The sequence below is a fragment of the Dreissena polymorpha genome, chromosome 1 (assembly GCF_020536995.1).
Source record: "Dreissena polymorpha isolate Duluth1 chromosome 1, UMN_Dpol_1.0, whole genome shotgun sequence".
NCBI lineage: Eukaryota > Metazoa > Mollusca > Bivalvia > Myida > Dreissenidae > Dreissena > Dreissena polymorpha.
Window position 1 is genome coordinate 151,459,580 of NC_068355.1, and position 14,738 is coordinate 151,474,317.

Here is a 14,738-nt window from a genome sequence, read left to right on the forward strand (position 1 = left end):
CTTAAAAAACATAATACATTTATATAAATCCTATAGGTACCGACTTGTATTATCACTATTAACAAAGTTGTCTTCACAGTCTGATTATTTGATTTTAATTTGTTTTCGAAAGTTTTAAACATTTTCCTCACACATATCCATAGTATATATAATTTTTAACGGAAATAAAACGTCAGCGAAACCATTTTTATAATTTAACAAAGCAGTTTTAAATTTAATATGAGCAGATATATCGCATTAAATCTTTTCTTACATATAATAAATCCCAAAAATCCGACACCTGGCTACTGAGGTTTGGTCTAACAAAAATCGGTAACACTTGCTCGTAAACATTAAAAATAAACCTTATTCTCGGGAGACAGTAAAATTATACCCGGAAACGATTACTTATTGCATCAGTGAAATAACTAATGAATTGCATTAGTATGTCTTAAAATCATGAGTAAGCCTCACGCCAATACATCACTTTTATGATCTTTTGTGGTTTGCTAAATTTAAAGATCTTAGAATACTTGCTGTTTCAGAAAGGTCACCAAAGGAAAGCTTAAGCTCATGTTAAACTTTCAGTCATCGATTGCAGGTAAGTATTCTTATAATTAAATATTGCATGATCTATGCTGACAATGGCTAAAGTCGTTTCATAATTTGTGAAAAAACATATTGCAGATGTCCACCATCATAAAATGCCATCTAAAAAGTACGCTGCCAAGCGCGTGGATCGATCGATTGTATACATATATGAGAACATGGCAGTTCAAAAAAAAATGCGGACATAATACTTTGTCTCTTAATGCAGAGTAGCGTATAGAAATTCTTGCTGGAATTTAGAGCACTGAATTTTTGACATGGCTAATGTAAATATGACAGTAGAAACTTACTGTCTGAAGAGCAATCACGAGATGGGCATTTTAAACACATGATTACCAACACTGAATCTAATATAATATTCGGAGTTTGGTCGATAATAAGTGTATAATAAGGCTTATAACTATGGGGTTATGCATATGCACTTGTGTTTTATTCATATGGCAATATGCATACCATTCTTATATGATTTACTCAGTTTTCTCGTCATTACAAGAATGTTTCTATAATGAACTGCACTAAATTTACAATGACCTCGTGATTGTCGGTCGATTGCAGTCTAGACAAGGCGATGACGAATCTCAGTTGTTTTCATTATGAATATTTAATCAAATGATCATACGTTTTCTTCTTCACTTTGTTATGTTAGTTTTTACTGCGCTTACTGTCGACTTATTAAATAAGGTAAATAATGGTATTTAATAGTTGAATTACATAATTTTTGTCTAATAAACCAGCATGTAAGATTACGGTGCCCAATCGTACTAGCATACTACAGCAAACAAGTCAACACCATAAACTATATATAATGTCAATTAAAACGATGCCTGAGTTAACCATTATTAAGATTCCTTATTTATCATGGTGTTTTGTCAAATAAATAATTTGTAAAAAATCAGACAATTATTAGTAAAGTCGTTCGAGAGATTGCAAACGTCTCGCATACTAATACAATTCATACGACTTTAAGTTAATAAAATTCGATGTTAATTTAAATGCGTGTCAGATACTTTCTGTGTTAGAATTGTATCGATGTTATGGATACGGTGGTTCAATCGTCGAGAATAATCAAAGTCTTTCTAAAACAATACATACTAGTTTTTCATAGGAAACGGGATTTATATGGTCTATTTTAGCCAACAGTTTCTTTTTAAATATTATAAAGTTTAAATAAAAATGTGTATTTTAAGCCAAATTTACCATTGCCATATATAAATCATTCGACATCTACACCTACCATTAAGTTGTTATGGCTTACATAAACGAAATTTACATAATATTATGACATATCAATCAGTTTCATAATTGCACTTTGAATAATCCCGATCCCGATGGGTTTATTGCATAGTCGAAAAGGAAACCAGACGTGATTTGCATGTCTTTGGGTGTACGGTCAATAATGAACATCTTGAATTCTTTCGTTAAAGATCATCTAAGCATAACTATGTTATTTCAATTATCTGGACCCATTACAGAAAAATTCTAGCGCTGCATTTGTTTTTGCTTTCGTTTCCGTTCATGTTAAAGTTACCTTATATATATATATTAATAACCAACCAATAAGAAGTTTAGTGAACTTTTTAGCAGCAACAAATTGGCTTCAAGTTTCAAGTACTAGCAACAACATAAAAGCATTGGTTTACAATAAATAAATATACGAAATTGATTTAAAATACAAGTGCAGGTGGGCAGTATTTGCAGAGCAAAATATATGCCAATATTCCGTTTAATTAGTTTACGCTCTAAAATCGCAAGCGTCAAATGTATGTTTTTTTACCAAACATCAAGCTTATTCCATATTGTATTATAGTACCAAATCAGATAATTATGAACCAACTTTAAATAATTCATTGAATATTCGAAAATAATCTTACCTACATGTATTTCTTTCGCTTATTTGAATGTAACGTAGTCCATCTGTAAAATATTATATATTGTATGTGCGTGATAAACGCAAGTCTTGAATTTATACTGGATTCAACCAACAACGATGTAACACAACAGACATGATTGTCGATGCATATAACTTTCACGTTATTATGAGCATAGGCAATATTATGTCAGTTTATCTGTTATATCTGATTTACGCTGTGCGTTTGTTTTACAACGGAATCCTCTTGTTCAACTACAACATAAATAAAAGCAACTTACTATATAATAAAGTAATTTATTGCACAATACATACTTTCCAGTCAAATAATGGTGTTTACAATCTTGAAAATCAAAACTTGCTTGCTGCAAATATATACTTAAGCCCGTGATTATAGGATGCATGTGGTCCTTTACATGATAACATTTGTCTATATCGAATATAAACTTGTGACACTTCAAAACATTAAGGTCAAAGTTAGCATTAAAATTAATCAATAGCAACTAACTTCAACTCCTCTTGTTAATCACAAAATACAAACCCACCCCTTTTACTTTACGTACTTGGTCGACAGAATTAATCCATAGAGTATCATTTCAATTATCGCGTTCTTTCAAACTGATAAGGAATAAACATGACTTGTACACAGCATAGTTTACGTAAACTGTAGGTACTAAAAACTAGAATAATAGCACAAACATATTTTGAGTAAAACTATGCTTTAAATAAAAAAGTCAACAAGTGTGATATTTAGAATTGATAATTGTGATCCGTTACTTAATACAACAATGCGATACATAAACAACAAACTAAAACATAATTGACATTTTTTCTTTACAACAAAAGGACAATGCTCTACAAGTTTTTACCAAATTAATGTGAAATGACTTTATATCAATTTTGATTTTTTAAACTCGTATTAACATGTTCAATAGTGCACCCGGACTATGTATCTAAATAAGACAGAATTAACAAGTTTCAATAAGAAACTGCCTTTTGGCTGTATTGAGTTGCTAATTATAATTACCAAACTTATAACGATGTTATGTATTTAGTTAATAGAGGATATGTGTTAGCTATGGTTTAATATTGACGTTTTTGCATAGGTTCTTCTAGAAATGTAAACATTCACATGTTAATAATCTCTATCCATCAAATCTGCATTTAGTCCAAAAACGTCCTTTTACAGTAAAACAGTAGACATTATCGAATATTTGGCCTGTTACAATAAATTGTCACTTTAAATAATTGGTACTTCCCTGAAAAAAAAATAAAGAGTATGTGTTCATTTCGGTAGATTATTGCTTTGAGTTCACGGCTTAAAAATACTATGTTCATAAATGGCGCAGGCAAGAGGGACAATATTGATCTTCTGTCATCACGGTAATCTCTTGCACGACAGTTACATTACATTCACCTCTGTGATGGGCTCAGAACGAACTACAATCTCTTGCACGACAGTTACATTACATTCACCTCTGGGCTCAGAACGGACTATTTTTATGAAAGCGTCTCATTCATGTCATGATCAATCTAAGCGTTCATCATGGAGGTTACAGTATACTAAACAATCTCTTGCATGACAGTTACATTACATTCACTGCTTTAAAGAAAACCATCTCATACCATATTATCTTATATCAGTCTTAATTCATTAATATACAATTTATTTGGTTTTTTGATGTTAACAAACCTACATACATGCATACGTCGAAGCAATGCCTAACGTCACTCAATAAAATTATGTTCAATTGTTTACTTTTGTGAAGTGCGTGGAATGATTCCATCTGCGTAAATGGGCAATAACATAGTTCCAAAGAGTTGCATTAAAACTCGCAAGTTTTTGCACGATGTATCGTAAATTTAAAATTCCGATTTCATTATTTAACGCCTCTGATCCTAAAAAATCCAAATCAAATATACTTTGAATGCGTTTGTTCGGTTTTGCCCAGTTTCTGGGCAATATGGCATGCTTAGCCTTTCGCAGAGGTGTATGTGAGAGCAAGCAACGACAACTCTGCGTGGAGATTGAACGGACTATTGTTTATGAAAGCGTCTCATTTATGGCATGATCATTACAAGCGTTCATCATGGAGGTTACAGTTTACTAAACAATCTCTTGAACGACGGTAACATTACATTCACTGCATTAAAGAAAACCATCACATACCATATTATCTTATATCAGTCTTAATTCATTATTATAAAATGGATATGGCTTTTTGATGTTAACAAACCTATTTACATACATACGTCGAAGCAATGCCTAACGTCATTCAATAAACATTATATTCACTTGTTTACATTTGTGAAGTGCGTGGAATGATTCTATCTGTGTAAATGGGCAATAAGATAGTTCCAAAGAATTTCATTAAAACTCGCAAGTTTTTGCACGATGTATCATAAATGTTGAATTCCTATTTCATTATTTTACGCCTCTGATCCTTAAAAATCCAAATCAAATATACTTTGAATGCGTTTGTTCGGTTTTGCTCAGTTTCTGGGCAATATGGCATGCTGAGCATTTCGCAGAGGTGTATGTGAGGGCAAGGAACGACAACTCTGCGTGGAGATTGTCATCACGGTTGACAATTAAGTCAATTATCCTATGTCCTATTTTTGAAACACAGTTTTGTTGCTTTCTAATTACTGCTATTTTACCACTGAAAAAAGGAATAAACAGTTGTGATTGTTTAGTGTTTGATTTTTTCATAGTATTCGTCTATATAATAAGGACCTATATTCGCTTTCAATATAAAGTGCCATTTTTATCGCTACTTTAGAGAATATATAGTCTACATATTAATGTTCATACAAACGTTATGTATGATTTTCTTGAGAATTGTTGAATTGATTGTTCCCTCTCCGTCGTTTGATGGATTGCTCCTTTACATTGAGATACTTATATTTTTACCGCACGTAATTGCGCTCGACACTGCCCATTGTTTCGTCCAAAGTTCTTTGTCCGCCTCGTGATTGGAGTCGTTCGTGTCTTGTCGCAAAAATGCCATAGTTGTGCTGTGTCTTGCTCCGTGATGTGAATGGACATTAGAGGAACCATTCTGGTAATCGTAACACCCTCTGCTTGTTCGGCGGTTATATAAGTAACAGTTTTTCAGTCGTTTGAACCAGCCTATATTGACGTTAAAGGCAAGAAACACATACGGATTCGTCGCAGAATTGCATGCGGCCATTCCAGCCAGAAGAGCATACACTTTTTTCGAAATAACGCAGTGCATTCCAAATGACAAAAGGTTTTCTATGATAAAATAAGGCGTCGTACAAATAATAAAAGACAATATTATTACACACGTCATCTTTAATGTTTTAGACTTCGCCCGAGGTAATGAACTTGAGGGCGTACTCTGTAAACAAAACTCGCCTTTTCTTGGCTTATACTTCAAACTGTTGCTTTGGAATGCCTTTTTAGATATCTCCTGGACAATGCGAATGTATGAGATAAAAAGGATCAAAACTGGAAGTAGAAACACCGAGAATGTGACCCAACATATCCAGATCTGACGATGCCACAGTGGTCTGTATCGAAATATATTTTCACATCTGACACCGCCATCCGGGTCGGCGTTTGTGTGAAATATTCCTGCGACCGGGAGGGACACGAAAGCTGCTATCGACCATCCCAATCCCACCATTTTCCATATCTGAAAATATCAACACCTATCTGATAAATAACATCGCTAGGAAATAATATCATCCCTTCGGGGTATTTTAACAACATTTTAATTCAACATAGATCACTATAATATTATACATTGGTTAGAATGCTGACAATTGGCCAGGATCAATCTGGCGTACACGTTGCTCAAAATATAAACCACGTTTCAAGCAGGTTGTATTGCGTTTGTTGTACGTAAATAAGCAGATTATTATATCAAAGATTAACATCATATAATTATTTATTTGTGTTATGTATATCATCGATTTAAGTTTCCAACTCGCGTAATTCGATATTCACAAATTGTAATGAGAGAAAACGCGTCGTTAAAATTCTGAGCAAGTTGAAGACAATACGTTGTAACTAAAGAAAAATAATATGTTTAAAACGCGGATGTCTTTATGTTTTGATTTTACAAAATGTTATTATTTGTGTGTAAAGGCATTGTACAAAGACATTTCACTTAAGTTCTGTTTCTTAACAATAGCCAAGAATGTATGTCTTTTTTATTTAATACCTTTAAAATAGCCCACAAAATTGAAGCATTCGTTTAAAGAGCAATGCAGGTGGTTATGTATATATAGCAGTTTCAAGAACGATTCCATATTTCAGCGAGCGATTGATATATCAAAATGATGATACTTAAACATCTGTACGTCTTTTTATAGAGTGGGTTGATATACGAACAGAGCATCTCCCACCTTGAGTTGCGTACTTAGACACATACAAACTGTGGCGCGCACACAAATGCAGTCACCAAAAAAAGCGCTTTTTGACACCAATGTGAACATGCTTGTAGGATAGTAGCATGCCTTTACAAACACTCAAGGCATTAATGACACTTTCGTGTGAGAGATAAAAGTTCAGTTTGCATTCTGCTGTAAAAAAAAAAGGTTAATAGTTCAGAAGGTAAACCAAAAGGCTCCACAGTGTTCTCAGTAATGAATGAGGCAATGCAGGCCGCCACATGGCATAAAGATGAAAGGCCACGTCATTTCGCTTAACTTTGTATGCCCCCGGTTGGGTGGCATATTGCAGTTGAACTGTCAGTCCGTCTTTCTTTCTGTCTGTCAGTCTGTGCGTCCGTCCGAAAACTTTAACATTGACCATAACTTTTGCAATATTGAAGATAACAACTTGATGTTTGGCAGGCACGTGTATCTTATGGAGCTGCACATTTTGAGTGATGAAAGGTAAAGGTCAAGGTCATCCTTCAAGGTCAAAGGTAAAAAACAAAATCCAATGGAAGTTACAAGCTTTAAAGGGAGATAATTTCTATTGTATAGCATTTGGCAGGTACAGATCATTTCACAAGGGAAGTTATATTTTGTAAAGGGATATAATAAAAGAAGTTAATTCAAAGCGGCGCGGTAGAGGGCATTGTGTTACTGACAAACACCTCTCTTGTTTATCATATAACAATTACGTTTTATGTTACTTTTAGATACTTTGAGTTGATGTAAGAAAAACAACTACAGACATTCATGCTCAAAACCAGGTACTCAACTAGCGTTCAAATTTAAACTTTCATACAAAATTATCAGTTGTTGGCACACTTATGCATACACTTGTAAGGTACAATTCGCGACATTTTGACTAGGGTAAAAACCTTTGAAATGTTCTTAGATGGAATGTTGGTTTCAACGGTGTCGCATTTTATCAATTGTCCATCGTAGTTAATACTGTATTTTGTCTGTTTCTCTTACGCACAAATAAAGACAAACGTCACTGGAAAATGAAACATTTCGGGTATAAACTATAATTTTACGTTGCGAAAAATCTCTTGTCTTCGGTAGCAATTAGGACTATTCGCATAAACAAAGATTAACATCACAATCTCCACCCTATTATTCTTACCATTTTGTCAGATTTGATGATATAAATACCACTTTTTTTAAATCAAGCTAAGTAAATACCTTTTCGCTGACTTAATACTATGCTTTGACACAAATACGTTAACTTAGTTAAGTATGCTTATTTTGCTCGAGTGTATCCGAAACCGCACCGAACATTGTCAAAACACCCCACTTCTACTTTTTAGTAAACTTGATAGTTCAATAATGGTTGCTAATTATATATTTTTGCCAAGTCATTAAGTCGTGTTTATAACTTAACAAATGTATGTGAAAAGGACGTTCACCTACAGACATTTTGAATAGCGTGATGTACTTTCTTTTAAACTGGAAAATTGGTACTCGAAACCCTTGTACATCATGCCTTGTCTTATCATTTTTAATGTAAAGATCGTCTTAGCGAAGGGCATATCACCCAATAGTGGACAGTTTACCTTTTCATTCATAGAAATATACGACTGACATCCCCTTTCTAAAAAAACAGTTACAAAATGCAATATTGTTGTGAAACAAAAAAAAAATGAAATGCATGTATGATTTTGTTCAGCAGAAAACATCAATATAATACAAACCTGACAAGGTTTCTTAATACACCACATACACAATGATTACAATTATATACAACTTACATAGCGACGGCGACACTGAAAAGAAATATGAAAATATGTTTAAAATATGTTGTTGTTTAATGTATTGTGTAGTCAAAAATAGAAGTGTTCACAGTGAATTATCTTAAAAATTCTTGTATTATTTGGGGCCAATTTTTGGACCAATTAAATGGACCCCAATATAAGACCTATATATCAAATAATGTTCACTAAATTTATATAAATGTTCCCGTATCCTCATAATACATTCAAGCGCTTATCCAATATTGTGTGACGTACTAGTATGATTTGTTTTTGTTGTTTTCCGTAAACTGTCAGAACTATATTAAGCGTATTTTCGTAATAGTAATTTGTATATGGATAAGTCGGCAATTACTTTTCACGCGCTTCTAAAATATCGTATAATGTTTCTGTATGATGTTATTTTTCCCATTATGCTTAATTATAAGAGAAACTATGGTCAGAATTCGGTTACGCTTATTTTTGTAATAATCATTTCCATATAGATTAGTACACTGCTTAACACTGGTAACTACAGAAAATGACTCCTTAAGCGGCGCCCTAATGGCTTGATGGCGGTCTATTGCTATGACGACAAGCATGTAATTACTTGCTGTCATGGAGAATGTCTGAAGGAACTTTAGAACGCGACACAGGCAGTCCCCGGCTGTCCACTGCCGATCCGAGTATTCCCAGACAATTTGCGGGGTAACTGCTAGAAGGATGACCAAAACATCCGCTACGATAAGGTTAAGTATGAAAATGTTCACGCGAGAATGTCGATTGATCTTGTAGTTGGTGGAAACGCGTTTATTCAGAATCATCCACAGAAGGACAAGAATGCTTCCGAAAATACAGAGACATACGGTCAAGTATAGAATCAAAAGTCTGTAGGTTTTGTCGAGTTCTATGTCGTGCACGCTGTTTTGACATCCGGTAATCGTGCCGTTGGGATTCGTGAGGTTTGTATCATTTTCCAACTGATGAGAGATGCTTATTACCCTCATTGTACTGGTATCCATATCGGCAGTCATCTCATTTGTTAGTCTGAAACAGATTAATAAGATACATTATTAAGGTAATATTGTTTGATTTGTTACGGTTAACATTTTAAGAAATACTTTCGCTAGATATTTTAATACAATATATTTTTTAATAAATATATATTCGTGAGAATTAAAGTGCAATTACATATGTCAAATGTTTACATGAATCTGCGCAAACAGTTGCATCATATAACTTTATGATCATATTTTATACACTTATCGAGACATGCCTTTTATACAGCAACGGATACTTCATATTTGTATGCTGACAATATAACTCCTATTTGGCTGCATTTGTGTCTGCATAGCTTAATTATGATTACATATATATAGGATCTAGCACGAGAGGTCATATCATGTCAAACGGGCAAAAGCCCGCGAAGCGGGCGTTGACCGTTCATACATATGGGAATTTAGACATAAAATTACATAAGAATACCACATAGGGTCTGAGGGATGCGTCTCAAAAACATTTGCCACGCGACATATATTTTCGCGATGCTATTTATGACCTTGAACAAATCAAAAACACTTTGACATATCCTAAATCACATGTAAATACATACCTCAGGAAAAATTATATCAATGACCTTATAATTGTGTAGCGAATCGCACTAAATATTCTCGCATTATTTGTTTTTCTTCGCAACCGTTCCAGAATAAAGTCATTACTCAATTATCTCCCCTGAATACTCATCTTCAGTGGGTATAAGCCGAAGACTGGTTCACTATATATAGTGACAGTCTTTACCAAACACAATTTACGTGAACATAACCCGTCTTAAATATATTGCAGAATCTCAGAGTTCTGTCGAATTTATTTGCTTTGATCTTTTCGATATCTTATTGTTATTATTATCCTGACAAATCACAAACGCTTGTTAAAAAAATATTTGTTTTAAACATAGTTGGCATCTCTATTCTTCCAGTATTCTCGCGGTATTACAATAACGACACCCTACTGTTTATTTGGCAGAATTCGTGACGCATTTTCCATTCGCTCTCAGAAAGAAGTTTTACGTGTGATCATGAGCAATATTCTGGTAAGTTGTCGTTGTTATCCATCAGAAACACATTTATTCACAAAATTTAAAGATATTCCGATCTAACTTTTTAGTCTTTTAGCTTTAATTTTTAACGTATTTACACCTCGTCTGCTCGTACTTAACCGATATCCCGAAAGGTTACATATCTCTTTAATAAGTTTAGGCCTAAAACCACAAAATCCGATACCGTTGGATTTTCGTACCACAATCGTACGTAAAAAATCTTCCAGATTCGAAATCAACAAAAAAACAAGACATTTATATATTGTCTGCATTATTGATCAAATTTTAAGATATTTGTTGGTTTTCCGTTTTTAGAAGCTGTTCTGCCAGGGCAAGAGCTGGGCATCACACAAGCCATTCTATCCAGCAAAACTGACAGTTTTGGTTTACAGAAATCAACAAAGGAGGGATTCATGGACTATCAAAATTTCCAAGCTATATACACAGTTATTATCTGTGGTGATCTTTATTGGTTCTGTTGGTTTACTAGGATGGAACATGTGTGCACTTTTATAGGACTTTGAAAAGTCTATATGTCTGTCTATCCATAAACACAAATCAGCTATGGTATAATAAGATCAGATGTGCAAACAATGTCAAAGGGTTGTTCTATAAACAATTTTAAGGCAATTATGCTGAAAAAATATGACAGTTCCCATGCAAATTTAGTCTGTATATCGACAAGTGTGTGCCAATAAATGTCAAACTAGTAATTCAAAACTTACCACAAGTATGTAAAAGCACTAAGTACCTGTTGTGATCATTTTTGGTAGAATAGTGTAATTCTAAACAGTAGCAAATAGCTTGTTTAGTAAATGCACGATGCAATTAATATGATTTTCTTTCTATTGTGTAATTAATAAATTGGTTGTTACTTGTTAATCCATGATAAATGTTTTATGGCTAGTACAAAACCAGCATCGTTAATTTTGTAAAAGGTAATAAAACAACACCACTTTCTAATTTCATATACGTTAATATTCTTGTACTGTAGGTTGATGACAGTGTTTTAGTATTACTTATTTTGTAACTTTTATTTTATGTGCAATACCACATACCTTTTTATATATGTACTGTGTTATGTGTTATTTGAATGTTTAAATAAAAAAATATGGTTGATTATATAACATGATGCATTCTAATATTTGCATTCAAATTGTAACTATAGAGCTAAGTGTATGCAGTTTAGACTGTGATTTAAGAATTGCTACAAAATGGCTAGTTTTTTCAGTGGCGACAAAATTTAAACTATTCAACAATAATTTGGGAAAAAAAATTAGAAACCTGCAAGATACCTGTATTTATTAAATATTTTAATTGCGAAACAAGTATGTTGTTATGCTGTTACACATTATTATACATTGATAATAAATAAGAAGACAATTAGCGGTGTTAACGTTTCCCAACAGTAGAAATCATTCTTCTGATGAAGTCAGTGGTATACAGACGAAAGCTCAAGGTATGGCTTTTAAAACGTAGTGTGTGTTATTTGACAGTCTAAAACTTATTGGATTAAAAAATAAATCCTGTCAAATTTGTCTATCAAAATTGATTTGACACATCACATGATTTGTATTATGTTAAATCAGTGTACTGTATGCTAAATGCAACTACTTTAGCAAGCTGTCAAGTTGAATTGAGACATTTGATGAAACAAACTGTTTCCTGTGTAGGTACAGTACTTAGTGTCTATATGACGTACCATGGCGTTGAAAGCTAACAAGACCTACTAGGTAGAACGAGAAATGTACTTCGACGTACAATTTTCACCGACCCTTGAGTATTAGCCAATCAGAAGACTCCTTACATCTGATGCTTTTAGAGATATTTGACATTGAACATTATTATTATTTATACCAAATTATGCGACTATCGACCGCTTACTCATAGATATTGTGCGTATTTATTAATCATTGTTTTTTAATTATTATTATAATTTATACTAAAATATGCGACTATCGACCGCTAACTCATAGATATTGTGCGTATTTATTGACCTGACGTGGCGGAATTAACCTCTGACTTATGCAAGTTATGGTTATCACAAAATATGACCAACGAGGAGGTTATTATACATTATTTATCCCGTTAATTTTTGGTAACTGTTTGGTTACCGTTGGGAATTTCCTACACAGTAATGCGCTAGACGGTCGTGATACTCCGCCCCGCATGATCAATAAATACTCACAATATGCTGAATAATTTTAATTTAAAAAAGGTAACAATTGAATCTTCTTCAAATTTGTATATAATCTATTTCAATGCATTAAATACTTGAAACTTCTATGTATTTTGTTGTTTTTTGCCATTCTGATATTTTTATTCATTTTGTCCTCAATTATAAAAGTGATTTTAAACATTTACTATGATTAATCTGAAGGAAAAGCGGCTCAAGAGACAAGTGTTTTGATTGGCTGTTCAGAAAATGTGTATGTCGAAGTACAAACATGTATGTCGAAGTACAAATTGTACTTTGACGTACAAATATATACTTCGAAGTGTATTTTATATTTGTATGTCGACGTACAGTTATTGTACTTCGACGTACATTTCTCTTTTTACCTTGTAGGTCTTCTTGACTTTCAACCCAAATAGTACGCCATAGTATGTCTTTAGGGTTTTGTTAAGAATGCTCCCACTTAAGGGATCAATACAGAGACCTCCAAGTGACTAAGCCAGTTAGAAGACACCCCATCCACTATACCACAGCCACCGAACCAGCTTTAAATTCCTGTGGCTAGAAAACAAAAAAATATAAGATGCTAGATCTTTAAGGCCAACATTTTTATATTGTTTGTTTTACGGGCGACCGACCCTATTTTTGACAAATTCAAATAAAAATAAAAGTCACTTTCGAGTTTTTTATTTACATTTCTCCCGCCGACCTGGTATTTTATCAAAACTTTTTAAAAAATGCCCAGATTGCCAAAAGTGTTGTTTAAAATGTGTTTATAATACGGGTTGTTTCGTTGTGCCTAGTCGACTTGTAAAGCGTCAGCAATTTTCATTGGCTATTACACCCAATACCATACGCTATTAACCAATCGGGGAGTATTTTACAAATAATTTGCATGTTGTATTCTCGCAAATTGTGGACGTTAACAACAACAAGGGGAATGGGGAATATTTCAAAATCAAATTAATTAAAAATGGAGAACAGATTATTTCAATTAGAAAAGTAAATCTTGAAAACACAATTTATGACATCATTCACGAATTATGTGAAACGAACCTAACAATTATTAGCGTATTTGCAGATGATGCAGAGGTGGCACCATCGATAGCATTCGATGTTATAAGAAGTTTTGGGTAGGTTTAATAAATATGCGTATTTATTAAAATATAGATCCTATATTTGTATTGATAAAAATCGACATCCCAAAAAGCCCTCGAAGTAATACTTTACGTTACTTTATGATGACAAGAGGACTGAACCAAAGCTACTTGCATCGAATGTCAGACACTTCGACCCCTTGACACTTCGACCCCTTTGTTTGTGTTTTTAAATATGACACTTCAACCCCTTTAGGACACTTAGACCCCTATTTTTTGAGACACTCGGATCCCTGTTTTTGATTTTTGTGACACTTTGACCCTTGTTTTTTAATATATTTAACATAATTATTCTTATTGGAATTGATTTTTGTAATGTGTGTCATACTTGATGAAAAGAAAGAATTGCCAAGGAGAGGGAATATGTATAGTAGGGCTTTCAACAGGGTTTCGTGAAATACTTTGGATTTTTTTTTTAAATCACCTATACAAATAATAACCGGTATTTACTACAACACACTTATAATCTTATATGTTAAATGATCAATTAATAAAAACAAATGGTATTGTGATATCAATTTATTAAGGAAAAATAAAACATAATAATATTGTGAGTGGAATATGATTAAAATGCACTTTAATATTTTGCTTAATAGTTCATTTTACAAACATTTCATGATATTTTTAATTTCAATATAGGATTTAATATTAACTTAAGAAACAAAGAAATATTTTTCTTAGTCAGGAGTGATATTTTGCTTGTTTGAATACAACACAA

The 14,738-nt window shown here is 33.1% G+C and overlaps 1 protein-coding gene across 1 annotated transcript; it reads right to left on the reverse strand.

Annotated features, from left to right (window-relative positions):
• Positions 1 to 2,755: 2,755 nt before the first annotated feature.
• LOC127856085 (mesotocin receptor-like) lies at positions 2,756 to 11,557 on the reverse strand. Its single transcript, XM_052392078.1, has 3 exons — positions 9,129 to 11,557; positions 8,614 to 8,628; positions 2,756 to 6,117 (listed from the first exon to the last, which is right to left on the reverse strand). Exons 1-3 carry the CDS (start codon positions 9,624 to 9,626, stop codon positions 5,344 to 5,346), a joined length of 1,287 nt encoding a protein of 428 aa, XP_052248038.1. The 5' UTR covers positions 9,627 to 11,557; the 3' UTR covers positions 2,756 to 5,343.
• Between the last annotated feature and the right edge of the window lie 3,181 nt (positions 11,558 to 14,738).

Coding starts and splice junctions, on each gene's coding strand:
- LOC127856085 (XM_052392078.1), bottom strand. CDS start 9,626: ATGACTGCCGATATGGATACCAGTACAATGAGGGTAATAAGCATCTCT.